The sequence below is a fragment of the Salvelinus fontinalis genome, chromosome 10 (assembly GCF_029448725.1).
Source record: "Salvelinus fontinalis isolate EN_2023a chromosome 10, ASM2944872v1, whole genome shotgun sequence".
Classification (NCBI taxonomy): Eukaryota; Metazoa; Chordata; class Actinopteri; order Salmoniformes; family Salmonidae; genus Salvelinus; species Salvelinus fontinalis.
Genome location: NC_074674.1, coordinates 37,257,523 through 37,275,000, shown reverse-complemented (window position 1 = coordinate 37,275,000; position 17,478 = coordinate 37,257,523). Strand labels below are relative to the sequence as shown.

At 42.3% G+C, this 17,478-nt stretch overlaps 1 protein-coding gene across 2 annotated transcripts in view; it reads right to left on the bottom strand.

Moving 5' to 3' along the window:
- Positions 1-16,558, bottom strand: part of LOC129864123 (astrotactin-2-like) — a 485,619-nt gene extending 469,061 nt beyond the window's left edge. Inside the window, exon 1 of one of the 2 annotated variants that reach the window (XM_055936744.1) lies at positions 16,146-16,558. In XM_055936744.1, the coding sequence (XP_055792719.1) occupies positions 16,146-16,476 (331 nt within the window). In that variant the 5' untranslated portion in view covers positions 16,477-16,558. The remainder of the gene's footprint in view (positions 1-16,145) is intronic. The other variant, XM_055936743.1, reaches the window with a different exon arrangement.
- Between the last annotated feature and the right edge of the window lie 920 nt (positions 16,559-17,478).

The window sequence follows — 17,478 nt, the reverse complement described above, 5'->3', positions numbered from 1 at the left end:
TTACACGCAAAAATGAAGAGTCAAGGGGACATTTTGTTTAAAAAAATACACTTTGTCCCCCTGAATCATACTTTTACGCTGGTATACAGCACACCTCGAGGCAGTATAAAATTAAAGGAGGAGGACGTGAAGCTAAAATAGAGCTAGGCTACAGATAGAGGTCACCTTAAAACGGAGTGCACATCAGAAAAGCGAAAAAGCAACTGGAGCCCAAAAGCAGAATGATGCACAGTCTTTCATCCTGGCCGTGCTGTAGCGACCGGGGCCTGGCAGCCCAGCGGAAGAAGTTTGCTGGCCGTTTGGTAACTTTGATGCCAGAGATGGAGGTGATGATCTAACTGAGTGAGTCAGCCACTGAGAGACAATTGATTCCACTGTGCCTTTGATTCTGGTGGAAAGCCCATTCTTTATTCAACATGAGACATTGTCTAGCTAACTGTCCATACTTAGGGTGTGGTGAAGCTGATGGTGTACTAATACAGTGTATGCTCTATCCGAAATGTATGTTGTTTATTCGTGGTTACTTTGTTGTCTAGACAAAATCTAACTTCAAAAGGATTAGGATTATTATCGTCTATGACAAAAATAAACTATGAAAATACTGGATGCTGGAAACATACTGGATCTTATGCTTATCTAATGGGCTTTATTTAAAAAAATGACAGAATATGTTCAGTTTTGAAGCCAAATAGCAGGCTATATGTAATTGCAAACGGGAGAAAGAAAAATCTGTGAATCTATATGTAATTGTAAAAGTAATCATCTGAAATGGTGTTATGTAAGATTATTGCTTTTGGCAAAGCGCTATTTTCTATTCCACTTTAATTTCTCATTTCCTCCTAATCCTGTAAAGTTGGATTGGCCTTTTTTTCCTGGTGCCATTGGCTTTTCAGAGAAATGAAAGCTACTCTAACAACCAAAAAAGACTCAAACAGAATAAAATACCAGGTTTTTTCATAGGCTGAAAATGAATGTCCTTAGATGAGAGTAGCTATTTCAAAAAAAGACTATAGGGAAAAAAGAGTAAGTATATACAGTGACTCCAGAAAGTTTTCACACCCCTTTTCTTTTTCCAAATGTTGTTGGGTTACAGCCTAAATTAAACATTTAATCAATTGAGATTTGTCACTGGAATTTTGTTTGTAGAAAATGTAAAGCTAAAATGTCTTGAGTTAATAAGTATTCAACTCATTTGTTATTGTCACGCTGGCATAAATGATTCGGGAGACAGGCGTAGGAATGCATAATAGTTTTTTTTATTAAACCCAAATTACGGCATGCGGTGTAAAGGCACAGGGACGAAGACCAAACAAACATGTAACAAAAACACAGGGTAGAAACCCAAACAAAAGAGAGAGGAGTACCTTGAATAAATAACAGAAGCGCACAATAATTAACACAAGGGACGAGACCCGTAATCATCCGCGCAATCCACAATGGCACGAAAGCCAAAACACACAGCACAGGTACTCACAGGCACCAACGGACAATGTAACAATAATCGATAGCCCAATGGAAACCAAAGGGCACACTTATACAAGTACCAATCAGTGGGAATTGGGGACAGGTGTACGTAATTAAAGTTCCGGAGGGATCCGTGACAGTACCCCCCCCACCTGACGTACTGCACTAACAGGAACGCAGTGCGGGTCGATCAGGACCCGATGCAGTTGCCGAAGATGCGTCGTCGTTGGACGGGCCAGTTGCTGCTGCCGAAGTTGCGGCAGCGGCGGACGGACCAGTAGCAGTGGCGTCGGACAGACCGGTTGCGGCAGCGTCGGACGGGCCAGTTGTAGCTGCTGAAGTTGCGTCATCGGACGGACCCGTTGTGGCGACGTATGACAACTCAGTTGCAGCTGCCGAAGTTGCGGCGCCCCCGGACGGACCAGTCGCAGCGTTGTCTGACGGGCCATTCCCGCTGTCTCCCTTAATGGTCGATTATTCTGTCACGTTGGTATGCAGAGATTCGGGAGACAGACCTGCCTTCCTCCTGGCTACTCCAACCCTGGCCAACAGCTCCGCCCCCCCACCGCCCCCCAAGCCTCCCCAGCTTCTCCTTCACCCAAATCCAGATAGCAGCTGTTCTGAAAGAGCTGCAAAACCTGGACCCGTACAAATCAGCTGGGCTAGACAATCTGGACCCTCACTTTCTAAAACTATCTGCCGCTATTGTTGCAACCCCTATTACCAGCCAAAAATTTAAAAATATTGTCAACGCCAAGGACTGTGAAGTTTTTCAGGATAAAAAAAGAGAATAAAGCTATAAGCACAGGCAAAATTGTGGAGGAAAACCTGGTTCAGTCTGCTTTCCAGCAGACACTAGGAGACAAATTCACCTTTCAGCAGGACAATCATCTAAAACACAAGGACAAATATACACTGGAGGTTCTTACCAAGATGACATTGAATGTTCTTGAGTGGCCTAGCTACAGTTTTGACTTAAATCAGCTTGAAAATGTATGGCAAGACTTGAAAATGGCTGTCTAGCAGTGATCAACAATCAACTTGACACAGCTTGAACAAGTTAAAAAAGAATAATGTGAAAATATTGGAAAATCCAGGTGTGCAAAGCTCTTAGAGACTTACCCAGAAAGACAGCTGTAATTGTCACCAAAGGTGCTTCTACAAAGTATTGACTCAGCTGTGTGAATACTTGTGTATTTCATTTTCAATACATTTGAGAAAAAAAAAATGTATGTACCTTTTCACTTTGTCATTATGGGGTATTGTGTTAAGATGGGTGACCATTTTGAATTCAGGCTGCAACACCACAAAATGTGGAATAAGTCAAGGGGTATGAATACTTTCTGAAGGCACTGTGATTACAGAGGAACGTTGCCATTAACATTTGAAAAACTGACAATATAAAAGAAAGAGTGGCATGCTCTGCTATTTAGAAGAAGCAGCTTGTGATGACGGCATGTGGCGAGGTGCCACCGACACAGCAGTCTGTGAGGACATTCGACTCCCAGGCAGAGTGGCACAGGAAACACTGCAGGCCTGGCATCAGCAGGAGGACGGAAGGACGGCTGCAGACTGGCAGAGGTGTCCGCTTCCCATGCCAAGGCCGGTTGGATGTGTTATAGCAGGGGCTGTCTCTTTCTCTGCCTCCAGCTCTGGCCTTTTTATTGCCAGTTTATCATGTTCGACAGGCCTTATATATATCAGCTATAGAAGGGCTACTAGGAGACTAGGGGGCATTTTACCCCCAGCATTCCAGTTTGGCTTTATCAACATGCGAGAGCATCAGGTCTAGGGCAAAGGAGGCGAGGAGAGCAGAAACAAATGAAGTTGACTTCGTTAAAACTCAATCACCTGACACAGTCATGCGTATCACATTATTCCAAGCTGCAGACAACTGGCAATTTAAGCTGCCTGCCGAGGACTGATTTTGGGTGAAATAAATATACAAAGCGTTATAGGAATAATAAAGCAATAATCCTAATCAAATGGCATCGATGGAGGACAAGTCAGTGGGTTTAATAGTACTGTACATTTCAAGTGCAGGCTTCAATCTGTGCCATGGTCAATCAAATTCTTGGATGACTTTGCGTTGAAGCCACATATTGCCATTCATTTATAAACCTCCCAAGTAATGAAATGAGGACCTGTTAATCCTCGGTTTTACTGTTAACTGCGTTTTCATTCTTTTTTTTCCATTTACCTTTTAAGTTCTAAACCCCACCCCCAAAAGCCTGAACCCCTCTCCGTACTCTGCTCTCTGTCTCCCACTCAGGTTTGTCTTTTGTTATCTCAAAAGCAGTATTTTGTCATATCCCAAATCAAATTGGCATTGCAGCAGTGATAGTAATTTAGAGGAAATCCAAAACACAGTACAAGCACCATTTAAACTATTCAACATCTTGTTTGAGGATCGACACTCTACATAGAGCCTCTTAATGCAAAGTGAAAAAATTCAGCCCAGCCCACCGCCTTCCCCCCTCTACTCCACATCATGTCCTTATCCCTTGGCTTCTATTGCCAAAATGTTTTTGTTTTAAGAGGGCTTCCATTAGGAAGTCACCACATTGAGTGGCAGGGTACACCAATACAGACCAAAGAGCAAGCTGAGTAACTAAATTGAATGACTTGTATAAATCCGTGTCATGTTAATATGCATTTACTTACCACAGACTGCACAGCTCTATAAAATGTATATAGAAAGTTGGGGAATTGGTTCATAGAATACACTCGGATAGAGTAGATGTACCACTCTGCCTGTTTCTGAAATAATCCAGAGTAAGAAGTGAAATAGATAAGTTACGTACTGTGAATCTGAAAGTTGGCCATAAAAACAGAAGCGTGAAACCGATTGGGTCTTGGAGAGAGACGATTACAGCGGGATAGTGGCACTACATTATATGAAAACCGCAGCAACAAAGCCCAACAGAAATCTATCAAAGGACTGACTGTCAGTATTGGACTCATCCAGCGAGGGAGGAGAAGAAAGATTGGTTCGCCTTTTATTTCTCTGTTGATGTCAAGATAATAACATGGACTCCTGGTTTCAATTGACACCAAACAAAAACAAGATAGGAGGAGACAGGAAGACGATCTATACTGCTCCATCCCTGGGGCTGTCACTGAACCTCTGGAAGCATTCAGGACGGAGAAGAGCCTCTCTTTGTGAAATACAGATGGACACAATGGTACCTGATTAGTACACAGGCAACCTATCATTAGTTCTAGCCTATACAGTACTTCTCAGTCTATAGCCTATCATTAGTGTGAGTTTATACTGTATGTCTAATGTGATTGAGTGTCAGTTACATATTTTCTGACAGTTGTATAACACTATGATTGGATGTGGAGCAAAGTTTTAGCTGCACAGCAACTGACTGGTGATGAAAGGGAACAAAGTCTTCTCTACTCCTACAAAGTCTACTCCTACGCCATATCTCAATATGTTACGACTGAATTCTGGCCTCAGTCACACAAAGCAGTATTTCAAACTAATTTTATGCTAATCTAAATGCAGAAATAGCTGGCAATTTTATCCCATTTGCACATTGACTCATTTGTTTTTCTCCAGTCAGATTACCCAAAAGCAAATAGACATCTTGTCAGCAGCAAACACATGAGCAATGCAACACAAATGTAAAACAGTTGAAAGCAGGGACACTGGAAGAAAGGAACTCAATATGTACATTGACATAGCACACTCAGTGCTCATTGGACGAGTGCAGTTAAAACAACTCAGAGATGAGCACAATGTTTTAGATGACATTCAGATAGGGTTTGCTTGGCGTCTCTGTACACATAGAGAAATGTTAAGCTTTCCCTACTGTTAAGCTATGCTTATATTAAGCTATTATAGACATCTGACAAAAGGAACGAAATGGTTTTGTTTTAACAGACCAAAGAGTACAATGGTACAATGGTGCCAACAACATACACTGCAACATAGCCTAAAGAACCAGCTGATCCAGATTTGAACGCCAACCACAACTGGCCAGTGACACCAGCGAGCGCTGCTTCCTGTAACACACTCCATTACCAACACAAGCTGACCACAATTCCTTCATTTTTAAAAATGTATTTTATTTCACCTTTATTTAACCAGGTAGGCTAGTTGAGAACAAGTTCAGATTTGCAACTGTGACCTGGCCAAGACAAAGCAAAGCAGTGTGACACAGACAACAACACAGAGTTACACATGGAATAAACAATAAACAAGCCGATAACACAATAAACAAGTCAATCACACAGTAGAAAAAAGAAAGTCTATATACAGTGTGTGCAAAACGCATGAAGAGGTAGGCAATAAATAGGCCATAGGAGCGAATAATTACAATTTAGCAGATTAACACTGGAGTGATAAATGAGCAGATGATGATGTGCAATTAGAGATACTGGTGTGCAAAAGAGTAGAAAAGTAAATAAAATAAAAACAGTATGGGGATGAATAGGTAGATTGGGTGGGTTATTTACAGATGGACTATGTACAGCTGCAGCGATCGGTTAGCTGCTCAGATAGTTGATGTTTAAAGTTGGTGAGGGAAATAAAAGTCTCCAACTTCAGCGATTTTTGCAATTCGTTCCAGTCACTGGCAGCAGAGAACTGGAAGGAAAGGCGGCCAAATGAGGTGTTGGCTTTGGGGATGATCAGTGAGATATACTTGCTGGAACGTGTGCTACGGGTGGGTGTTGTTATCGTGACCAGTGAACTGAGATAAGCCGGAGCTTTAACTAGCATAGACTAATATAGATGACCTGGAGCCAGTGGGTCTGGCGACGAATATGTAGCGAGGGCCAGCCGACTAGAGCATACAGGTCGCAGTGGTGGGTGGTATAAGGGGATTTGGTAACAAAACGGATGGCACTGTGATAGACTGCATCCAGTTTGCTTAGTAGAGTATTGTAAGCTATTTTGTAGATGACATCGCCGAAGTCAAGGATCGGTAGGATAGTCAGTTTTACTAGGGTAAGTTTGGCGGCTTGAGTGAAGGAGGCTTTGTTGCGAAAAAGAAAGCCGATTCTAGATTTGATTTTGGATTGGAGATGTTTGATATGAGTCTGGAAGTAGAGTTTACAGTCTAGCCAGACACCTAGGTATTTATAGTTGTCCACATATTCTAGATCGGAACCGTTCCTGGGTGGTGATGCTAGTCGGGCGGGTGGGTGCCGACAGCGAACGGTTGAAAAGCATGCATTTGGTTTTACTAGCGTTTAAGAGCAGTTGGAGGCCACGGAAGGAGTGTTGTATGGCATTAAAGCTCGTTTGGAGGTTAGTTAGCAGAGTGTCCAAGGAAGGGCCAGAAGTATACAGAATGGTGTCGTCTGCGTAGAGGTGGATCAGGGAATCGCCCGCAGCAAGAGCGACATCATTGATATATACAGAGAAAAAAGTCGTCCCGAGAATGGAACCCTGTGGTACCCCCCTAGAGACTGCCAAAGGTCCGGACAACATGCCCTCTGATTTGACACACTGAACTCTGTTTGCAAAGTAGTTGGTGAACCAGGCGAGGCAGTCATTAGAAATACCAAGGCTATTGAGTCTGCCGATAAGAATACGGTGATTGACAGAGTCGAAAGCCTTGGCCAGGTCAATGAAGACGGCTGCACAGTACTGTCTTTTATCGATGGTGGTTATGATATCGTTTAGTACCTTGAGCGTGCCTGAGGTGCACCTGTAACCGGCTCAGAAACCGGATTGCACAGCGGAGAAGGTACGGTGGGATTCAAAATGGTCAGTGATCTGTTTATTAACTTGGCTTTTGAAGACTTTAGATAGGCAGGGCAGGATGGACATAGGTCTGTACCAGTTTGGGTCTAGGGTGTCACCCTTTGAAGAGGTGGATGACCGCAGCAGCTTTCCGATCTTTAGGGATCTCGGACGAATCGAAAGAGATGTTGAACAGGCTGGTAATAGAGGTTGCAACAATGGCGGCGGATAGTTTTAGAAAGAGAGGGTCCAGATTGTCTTGCCCAGCTGATTTGTACGGGTCCAGGTTTTGCAGCTCTTTCAGAACATCTGGATTTGGGTGAAGGAGAAGCTGGCGAGGCTTGGGCGAGTAGCTGCGGGGGGGTGCGGAGCTGTTGGCCAGGGTTGGAGTAGTGGGCAGCTGGGAGGAGGTGCTCTTATTCTACATGGACTTTACAGTGTCCCAAAACTTATGGGAGTTAGAGCTACAGGATGCGAATTTCTGCTTAGCCTTTGCTTTCCTGACTGACTGCGTGTATTGGTTCCATACTTCCCTGAACAGTTGCATATCGCGGGGACTATTCAATGCTATTGCAGTCCACCACAGGATGATTTTGTGCTGGTCAAGGGCAGTCAGGTCTGGAGTGAAGCAAGGGCTATATCTGTTCTTAGTTCTGCATTTCTTGAAAGGGGCATGCTTATCTGAGATGGTGAGGAAATTACTTTTAAAGAATGACCAGGCATCCTCAACTGACGGGATGAGGTCAATATCCTTCCAGGATACCCGGGCCAGGTCCATTAGAAAGGCCTGCTCGCAGAAGTGTTTTAGGGAGCGTTTGACAGTGATGAGGGGTGGTCGTTTGACCGCGGACCCATAGAGGCAGTGATCGCTGAGATCCTGATTGAAAACAGCAGAGGTGTATTTGGAGGGCAAGTTGGTCAGGATAATGTCTATGAGGGTGCCCATTTTTACAGATTTAGGGTTGTACCTGGTGGGTTCCTTGATGATTTGTGTGAGATTGAGGGCATCTAGCTTAGATTGTAGGACTGCCGGGGTGTTAAGCATATCCCAGTTTAGCTCACCTAACAGAACGAACTCTGAAGCTAGATGGGGAGCGATCAATCATGATGACTTGGCTGAAGCCATTGCTAATATCATCGGCTAAGCGATGGCTTCAGCCAAGGCATCAAGAAGGAATTGTGGTCTGCAATCCGTGATGATTGTAGCTCTACTCAACATGCATCCAAACGTTGCAGCCTGGCTAATTGTCACATTAACTACGAGCTTGAGCCTTGACACTAACTATAGGGACTAGTGGTGCGCGGGTCAGCTGTTTCTTCACCCGCCCGCAATTACTAATAACCCATCCGCAACCACCCGACTATATGTGATGAAGTGAAAATCTGAGGCCTGCACCCAGCCCTAACCAGCAAATATAGAAAATGTGCGAAAGGCTACAGTCAAAGACGACAGAATGATTTTTGGACAGGTTGGGGCAGGATTTCTATATGGTGATTTAGATATGTTTCTGCTGAACATTTCCGACATTTTGGTTGGCTATTTGTTAGTCAACTTAATTAGATACATGCAGCTTCTCTTTTGTCATTAAATGTTGCCCTAGAAGACTAAAGAAACCCTTGCTCAACAGAATAATGTCATAGAACAATAGAATGAATGCTTCAATCTAGTTGACATCGGTAAAGTTTTCTCTGTCATCTTTCGCAGAGCAAAGACGTTTAGGAACTGGGGAGAAAATATAATACTGCAAAAAAAGAAACAGGAACGGTTTTCTGTGCAAAATGTCAAAATGACATCAGTTTTGACCGGTTGTAAGGAAAAAGAAAGCTGTCACGTTTAGCCTGCTGCACAGACCCAATGGACGCGCTAGTCTAGAGTACCAGGTAAAATTGTGTTAAACTCTCTCCATGGTTAAAGTAGGAAGAAATATATGTCACTGATGTAAAATGTGTGAGTGTGCTACATTTACTATTATAATATATTCAAATACTGAATTACTTTGACATATTTAATTATGTTATATTACGCTAATTTACCTATGGTGGACAGAAAGTGTTACTACACTACACAGACTCCTGTTTTCACCCCACAAGAGTTACAGCAAATAAACATAATTTTTACCTCAGATTATTGATGTTATTATTAAAGTTTATAGTCATCACATCTCACAAAATTGATTGCTTAAAACACTTCCAGTTTTTTTTATCATACACGCCAGTCCGTAGTGGGACTTAGAACGCAGCTGTAATTTTTAGACCACGGTGGCAAGAAAAAGAAATCGGATGGTCCTCCCATAAACGTCTTTGGCCTCACATAAATTGATGGATTTGAGGGTTAAGATAGCGTTCAAATGAAAGCCAACACCTGTCGCTATTTAGAAACCAAATGTGAGGTGGTGATTCATGGGAAAATATCCAGTCAAAAAAGTGTTTCCATTTCCGTGATGGCGTTGTACAAAAATCATGCTGAAAGACCCAGCCACGTTTCATCTTCAATGCCCTTGCTGATGGAAGGAGGTTTTCACTCAAAATCTCACGATACATGGCCCCATTCATTCTTTCCTTTACACTAATCAGTCGTCCTGGTCCCTTTGCAGAAAAACAGCCCCAAAGCATGATGTTTCCACCCCCATGCTTCACAGTAGGTATGGTGTTCTTTGGATGCAACTCAGCATTCTTTGTCCTCCAAACACGACGAGTTGCGTTTTTAACAAAAAGTTCTATTTTGGTTTCATCTGACCATATGACATTCTCCTAATCTTCTTCTAGATCATCCAAATGCTCTCTAGCAAACTTCAGACGGGCCTGGACATGTACTGGCTTAAGCAGGGGGACACATCTGGCACTGCAGGATTTGAGTCCCTGGCAGCGTAGTGTGTTACTGATGGTAGGCTTTGTTACTTTGGTCCCAGCTCTCTGCAGGTCATTCACTAGGTCCCCCCGTGTGGTTCTGGGATTTTTGCTCACCGTTCTTGTGATCATTTTGACCCCACAGGGTGAGATCTTGCATGGAGCCCCAGATCGAGGGAGATTATCAGTGGTCTTGTATGTCTTCCATTTCATAATAATTGCTCCCACAGTTGATTTCTTCAAACCAAGCTGCTTACCTATTGCAGATTCAGTCTTCCCAGCCTGGTGCAGGTCTACAATTTTGTTTCTGGTGTCCTTTGACAGCTCTTTGGTCTTGGCCATAGTGGAGTTTGGAGTGTGACTGTTTGAGGTTGTGGACAGGTGTCTTTTATACTGATAACAAGTTCAAACAGGTGCCATTAATACAGGTAACGAGTGGAGGACAGAGGAGCCTCTTAAAGAAGAAGTTATAGGTTTGTGAGAGCCAGAAATATTCCTTGTTTGTAGGTGACCAAATACTTATTTTCCACCATCATTTGCAAATAAATTCATTAAAAATCCTACAATGTGATTTCCTGGATTTTTTAAATCATTTTGTATGTCATAGTTGAAGTGTACCTATGATGAAAATTACAGGCCTCTCTCATCTTTTTAAGTGGGAGAACTTGCAAAATTGGTGGCTGACTAAATACTTTTTTGCCCCACTGTAAATTATTGTCGCAGTTACATTGATTTCAATACAATATCGATGTGAGTGATTAATTTGCACGTGCTACTGATTACAGTAGAACAAGCTTATCAATTCCAGTCTGGTGCGTGTGCAGTTTATAAGGTACTAATTTACAAGTTATCTGAACACAAGTGTGACATGTGTATAGGGAGTAACTTTTATGTAATGATCTATCATGACTTATTTCAGCATATTGATTATGAATTTTTTAAACCGGTGTATTGACACTCGGCCATGAATCAAAAAGACAACAGGAAATATCAACAGTATCATTTTCAGTGTAAACTACCGTTCAAAGGTTTGGGGTCACTTAGAAATGTTCTTGTTTGCCATTTTGAGCCTGTAATCAAACCCACAAATTCTGATGCTACCCCGGATACTCAATTAGTCTAAGGAAGGCCAGTTTTATTGCTTCTTTACTCAGAACAACAGTTTTCAGCTGCGCTAACAAAATTGGAAAATAGTTTTCTATTGATCAATTAGCCTTTTAATATTATAAATTTGGATTAGCTAACACAACGTGCCATTGGAACACAGGAGTGATGGTTGCTGATAATGGGCCTATGTTGATCTTCCATAAAGAATCTGCAGCTTCCAGCTCCAATAGTCATTTACAACAATAAGAATGTCTACACTGTATTTCTGTACAATTTGATGTTATTTTAACGGACAAAAAGTGTTATTTTCTTTCAAAAACAAGAACATTTCTAAGCAACCCCAAACTTTTGAAAGGTAGTGTATGTTCTAGGAATGTAAATGGTACTTTCATTTTTTTTAACACTTTATCAGGTAAAACTACCGAATGAGCCAAAGAATTTGCTATGATTTATTTTTTTTGATGATATTACTGACATCCTGTGTTCAGGTGAGGAACAAATAAGCATTTGCTCATAATAAGGGGAAGGGCTTTTCATATAAGGCTATTACCAAGAGTGATAGTCAGTAATGACAATCAGAATGCACCTTAGCTGTAGCTAGAATACCGGCCAGAGGTTACACAGAACTGAAGAAAAGCAAACAGAACTTGACAGCCTACAAATACAATACCTCAGGCAACTGTACCCTCAGTAATGAGAGGTGATGTCATTGTTAAACACTGCTAATCCTTTGACTGACATAAGACATTGCCCCTACTGTATTTGACATGTTTTCTTATCTTCAAAGACAATGAGTAACACCAAGCTGCAGATGGAGAACATTCTGATCACAAATCCAAAATGGAACAAATCCAGGGACTCATGGCAGATCCGATCTTAGCTCCACAATGTGCCCTTACCCCAACAGCCCTCTCAACTCCCCTCACTGCTCCCACCTTGACGTGTGATTGAGATGTACAGCACTCTGGGCCACAGGGTATATACCCCTCCTCTGGGGCCAACTTCTTTTTGCTATTTATTTTTTCCCTCCTCTTACCCTCCACTGTTGCTTTCAATCTCCTATCTGCCAGACAGGTTTGCTGTAACGCTGTCTGGGGGGGGGGGGGGGGGGGGGGAAGAGAAAGAGAGAAAGAGAAAGAGAAAGAGAAAGAGAGAGAGAGAGAGAGAGAGAGAGAGAGAGAGAAGGCCTGGTGAGGACAAGCCACTAGTGTGATAAGATGGCATACAGAAACATTATGAGTGCTGGAAAGGAAACAGTGTAGATGTCTACTGCTCAGTCGTCTGGGATGGACAGAGAAGATAAAGGAGAATTAGATTTGAGCTTTTGCTCTTCCACTAGGTGCCTCAATGTTTTATAAGGTTAGCTGGTAATGAGGTGTTTAAGAAATCAGACAAGTACAGTACTGAACACATTTATTTCCTTTGGATCCAAGTATCTCTAAAATTGAGTAGAAATCATCATCTAGATTTGCAAGTAAAGAAGTACATAAGGTGAATTAAACATAACCTTTCAGGAAACTTAAAACTGCATACACAAACACACCCACACACAGATCTAACCAAAAACACTCAAGCATAACAATATGCACCATCTAGCAGAGGCCAACACAGAGCAGAGCAGTGGTCGCTGCATATGAAATACGTCTGGTGTGTCGACCTGCTTTCAAATCATGCTCGAACACATCATGTTCGGAGACAAAATAAAGGGAGGGATTCCACTTTGTCCTTTTTCCTCTCTGCCCTCTATGCTCATCCATTCTCAGTGACACTTGTGGTAATAAATCACGACTGGGCCCTGTGGCCAGGGGGGTGAGTATCTGACAGACCGGTCAGTTAAACACTCCCCCTCCAGTCTCTAGGGCTGCCTGCTACCGCCATATTCCACTGATAAATTCAAATACAGAAAAGGAAACTGAGGGGGCCGAGTGGAGTCCCACTATTCTGTCGTTTGTGTGTGTGTCTCCACATCTCTATCTGTGGCTCTGTCTGGGTTTCGTATTGTGTTAATCTGTGTGCAGTAAGGCCTAAGGCTTGGTATCATCCTGTGGCGTCAACACATTGTTGTTATTTTAGAAAGTACAAACTGTCAGGAGTACCACCACATGGGAAAAAGGACAGTGTTGACACAAAATATCACTGTACTGTATGGCTATCTTCATGTTGACTTGTCATACTGAGAAGGGCCCTTTAGTTCAACATGAAAACCTGGACATACTATTGTGAAAGTGGATATCAACTGTCAGTTTGGATACAGTTACTATACATTTCCTAAAAATAACCTTGGAGTCCCCTTTGGCTGTCCCAGCCAAGCAGCAAGGCAGCCCAGTGATCGAGCTTCTATACTAACTTAAATCAAGACCTGACGAAATCCATCTCCTCCCCCTATACAAAGAGCAGTCATGGCGAGAGCGCAGCAAATTTGCTGGTGGGCTGAATGGGAGGACACAGAGTCCTAACTCAAGAGTCGATGCATGTCCGTAATGGGAAAAGAAAGCGATTTACAAGCTTATGCTCCAGACCCTGCAGTCTGTTTAGTCTGCAGTCTCAATGCTGCTGAGAAACAGAGGGAGACAGAGAGATAGCAAATGCAGCAAATGGTGACTAATGTTGACTTGGTTGTTGAGAAAGAGCACGAGAGAGAAAGAGATGTTCCACAACACGTCCGGGTTACTATACTATCCAATTTTTGTGCACGGTTCAAGTAAAAAATGTACGGTATGAATCTTTGCGATTGTATGAACCAGAACAGTTCTGTTTCAGGTAAATTAGCTCCCATATGATTCATAAACTTAGGGAAAAATAATAATAATAACTTTATTTGTATAGCGCTTTTCAATACAAGTAACAAAGTGCTTCAAATCCTAAAATAAAAGTACTAACAAAGAAACAAAGACAGGAAAAAGGAAGATGAAAAAAATATAGCTAATTATCATACATTAAAATCATCTTTATGAAAGTGTGTCTTCAGCATGGATTTAAAAAGAGGAACTGAATCTGCAAACCTGATCTCCTCTTGCAGACCATTCCAAATTCCAGGGGCCCTAATGGAAAATGCCTGATCTCCTTTTGTTTTTAACCTAGTCTTTGGAATGGTCAACAGTGGCCTGCCAGAGGATCTCATGCTGTGTCCTGGCTCGTAGGGAGGTAAAATATCAGACATATAGAATGGGGCTAAACCAAGACTAGACTTAAATGTGAATAATTAAACATTTAAATCTGTGTGTGTTTCAATCTGTGTGTGTTTAAATGTTTTATTAATCACATTTAAGTCTAGGCTTGGTTTAGCCCCAACCTATATCGCTGATCTTTTATCTCCCTACGAGCCAGGATGCAGCTTGAGATTCTCTGGCAGGGCACTGTTGTACATATCAACCAGTTTGTCACAGTTTGTTGCCCTACACACATGCAATAGATGACTACTACCCCTGAATGTGAATATAAAACAACCTTGCTGTTTGCTTTCACATTGCAATAACACAGCCTACAGTCGACAGTCATAGACTGACCAGATGAATCCAGGTGAAAGCTATTACCCTTTATTGATGTCACTTGTTAAATCCACTTCAATCAGTGTAGATGAATGGAAGGAGACAAGTTAAAGAATGATTTTTAAGCCTTGAGACAATTGAGACATAGATTGTGTGTGTGTGTCCTTCAGAGGGTGAAAGGGCAAGACAACATATTGAAGTGCCTTTGAACGGGGTATTGAAGTAGGTGCCAGGCGCACTGGTTTGAGTGTGTCAAGAACTGCAACACTGCTGGGGTTTTCACGCTCAACAGATTCTCATGTGTATCAAGAACGGTCAACAAAGCAAAGGACATCCAGCCAACTTGACACAACTGTGGGAAGGATTGGAGTCAACATGGGCCAGCAACCCTGTGGAATGCTTTCGACACCTTGTAGAGTCCATGCCCCCAAAGATTGAGGCTGTTCTGAGGGCAAAAGGGGGTGCAACTCAATATTAGAAAGGTGTTCCTAATATTTCGTACACTCAGTGTATATTATTTCATTGGGTGGGACGTGTTAATGTTTGGCTTATAGGATTCACTATGTGAATGTGACCTGAAGATTGACAACTATGGTCCAAGACCGCTGTCCTAAAAAGGCTACGTTTACCCAGGCAGCCTAATGCTGACCATTTTTCCACTAATTGGTATTTTGACCAATCACATCAGACCTTTTCACAGCAGATATTTTTCCAGAGCTGATCTGATTAATCAAAAGACTAATTAGTGAAAGAAATTATCTGAATTGGGCTGCCTGTGTAAGCGCAGCCAAAGAGATTGACAGAAATGGAACACTACTCATTCGATGCAAGGCTGAGTCAACCTCATTTGTGGGCCATCGCCCAAACTCTTGCAAACTGCAATGACAAAATGATGACATTGTAGCAATCTTACATTATTATGCATTTCTTAATCACACTTCCTTCAAAACTGCATTCGTCCTAGTATTTGCTATGAATAATGTGTTGATAAAAGACAAAATACCAATTTCATGAGGATTTGCATGGCTAAATTGCAATCCATGCATTCCCTTACTGCATGCTACTTAAGGCTATGCATATGACACAGTCATAATTTGTCATAGGACACAAGAGAGACCTAATTAGTGTGTGTGAGAGAGAGAGAGAGAAAGAGAGAGAGAGAGAGAGAGAGAGAGTGTGTGTGTGTGTGTGTGTGTACAGCAAACGAGTACAGCGTTGACTTGGTTTTTGCGTTTTTCATTACACGAGTGGTGTCCAGTTACAGTATAAGTTTGCAACACTGTTTTACTTGCTCTTCCCCTTGATTAGGCCACACGTCTCTGCTTGGGTTTGCATGTTAAGATGCCACTATTTTCAACCTTAGATTACGCTTCACAGTGTAGAATAAATATTTAAAGAGAATGTACGGAAACAATTGCTGTAATTCGGTAATATAACCTACCACCGGCCAGGCACATGCCAGCCAATTCAAAGCTGGTAACGGATAGCATTAGGTAATGGGGGACAGTGATCATACAGTAACATTACAATGTTCTTACCCAGTGTGAAGTATGGGAGAGCGGTGTTGTCGAGATCATCCATAACGGAAATTCTTCCAGGTAGGTCTGTTCTAACGAATAAAAGGAGCCGGGACTCCCCTCCTCCTCCAGCCATGCTCCCCGAGCCAACGCCGGTGAAACTGAACTCATTCTCTCGGAGTACAGGAAGCGTAGAAACGGTAACGGTTTTAACTTCACAATGGCTCTCGTCGTTTTGATTCTCCCTCTCCTCTTCAAGCATTGCTCCCCCTCTGTTTGCCCGGACTGTAGCGGTCCCTGTCAGCAAGAGCCCCAGGAGGAGGACGACGTGGTGCGATAGTCTCCTTGCCATCCCGATCCCTTTGCGCGGAACTCTAGCTTTGAGTGTGGCTCATAAACTGCTTGTTCGTTTATACTACAGCCACTGCACGCGCACGGTAGTCATGTCTGTCCAGGAGGCGGCAGCACAGGTGTAGTCGGATCTGTAATACTATGAATTTTAACCACATTCAAATGGTCATAAATCCATAAATGCAAGGCTCACTACATGCAATCATACATTATTTAAATGCTCATTTTATAGAAAATGTTACAAACTGGACTATACACTACTGTCAAAAGTTTATAACAACTACTCATTCAAGGGTTTTTCCTTATTTTTACTATTTTTTACATTGTAGAATAATAGGGAAGACATCAAAACTATGAAATAACATATATGGAATCATGTAGTAACTAAAACAAGTGTTAAACAAATCAAAATATATTTTATATTTGAGATTCTTCAAATAGCCACCTTTTGCCTTGATGACAGCTTTGCACACTCTTGGCATTCTCTCAACCAGCTTCACCTGGAATGCTTTTCCAACAGTCTTGAAGGAGTTCCCACATATGCTGAGCTCATCACTCTGCGGTCCGACTCATTCCAAACCATCTCAATTTGTTTGAGGTCGGAGGATTGTGGAGGCCAGGTCATCTGATGCAGCACTACATCCCTCTCCTTCTTGATAAAATAGCAATTGCACAGCCTGGAGGTGTGTTTGGTCATTGTCTTGTTGAAAAACAAATGATAGTCCCACTAAGCCCAACCCAGATGGGATGGTGTATCGCTGCACCGGTCTAATGTCCATTGCTCGTGTTTCTTGGCCAAAGCAAGTCTCTTCTTCTTATTGGTGTCCTTTAGTTGTGGGTTCTTTGCAGCAATTCGACCATGAAGGCCTGATTCACACAGTCTCTTCTAAACAGTTGATGTTGAGATGTGTCTGTTTCTTGAACTTCATGTCTTAAAGTAATGATGGATTGTCGTTTCTCTTTGCTTATTTAAGCTGTTCTTGCCATAATATGGACTTGGTCT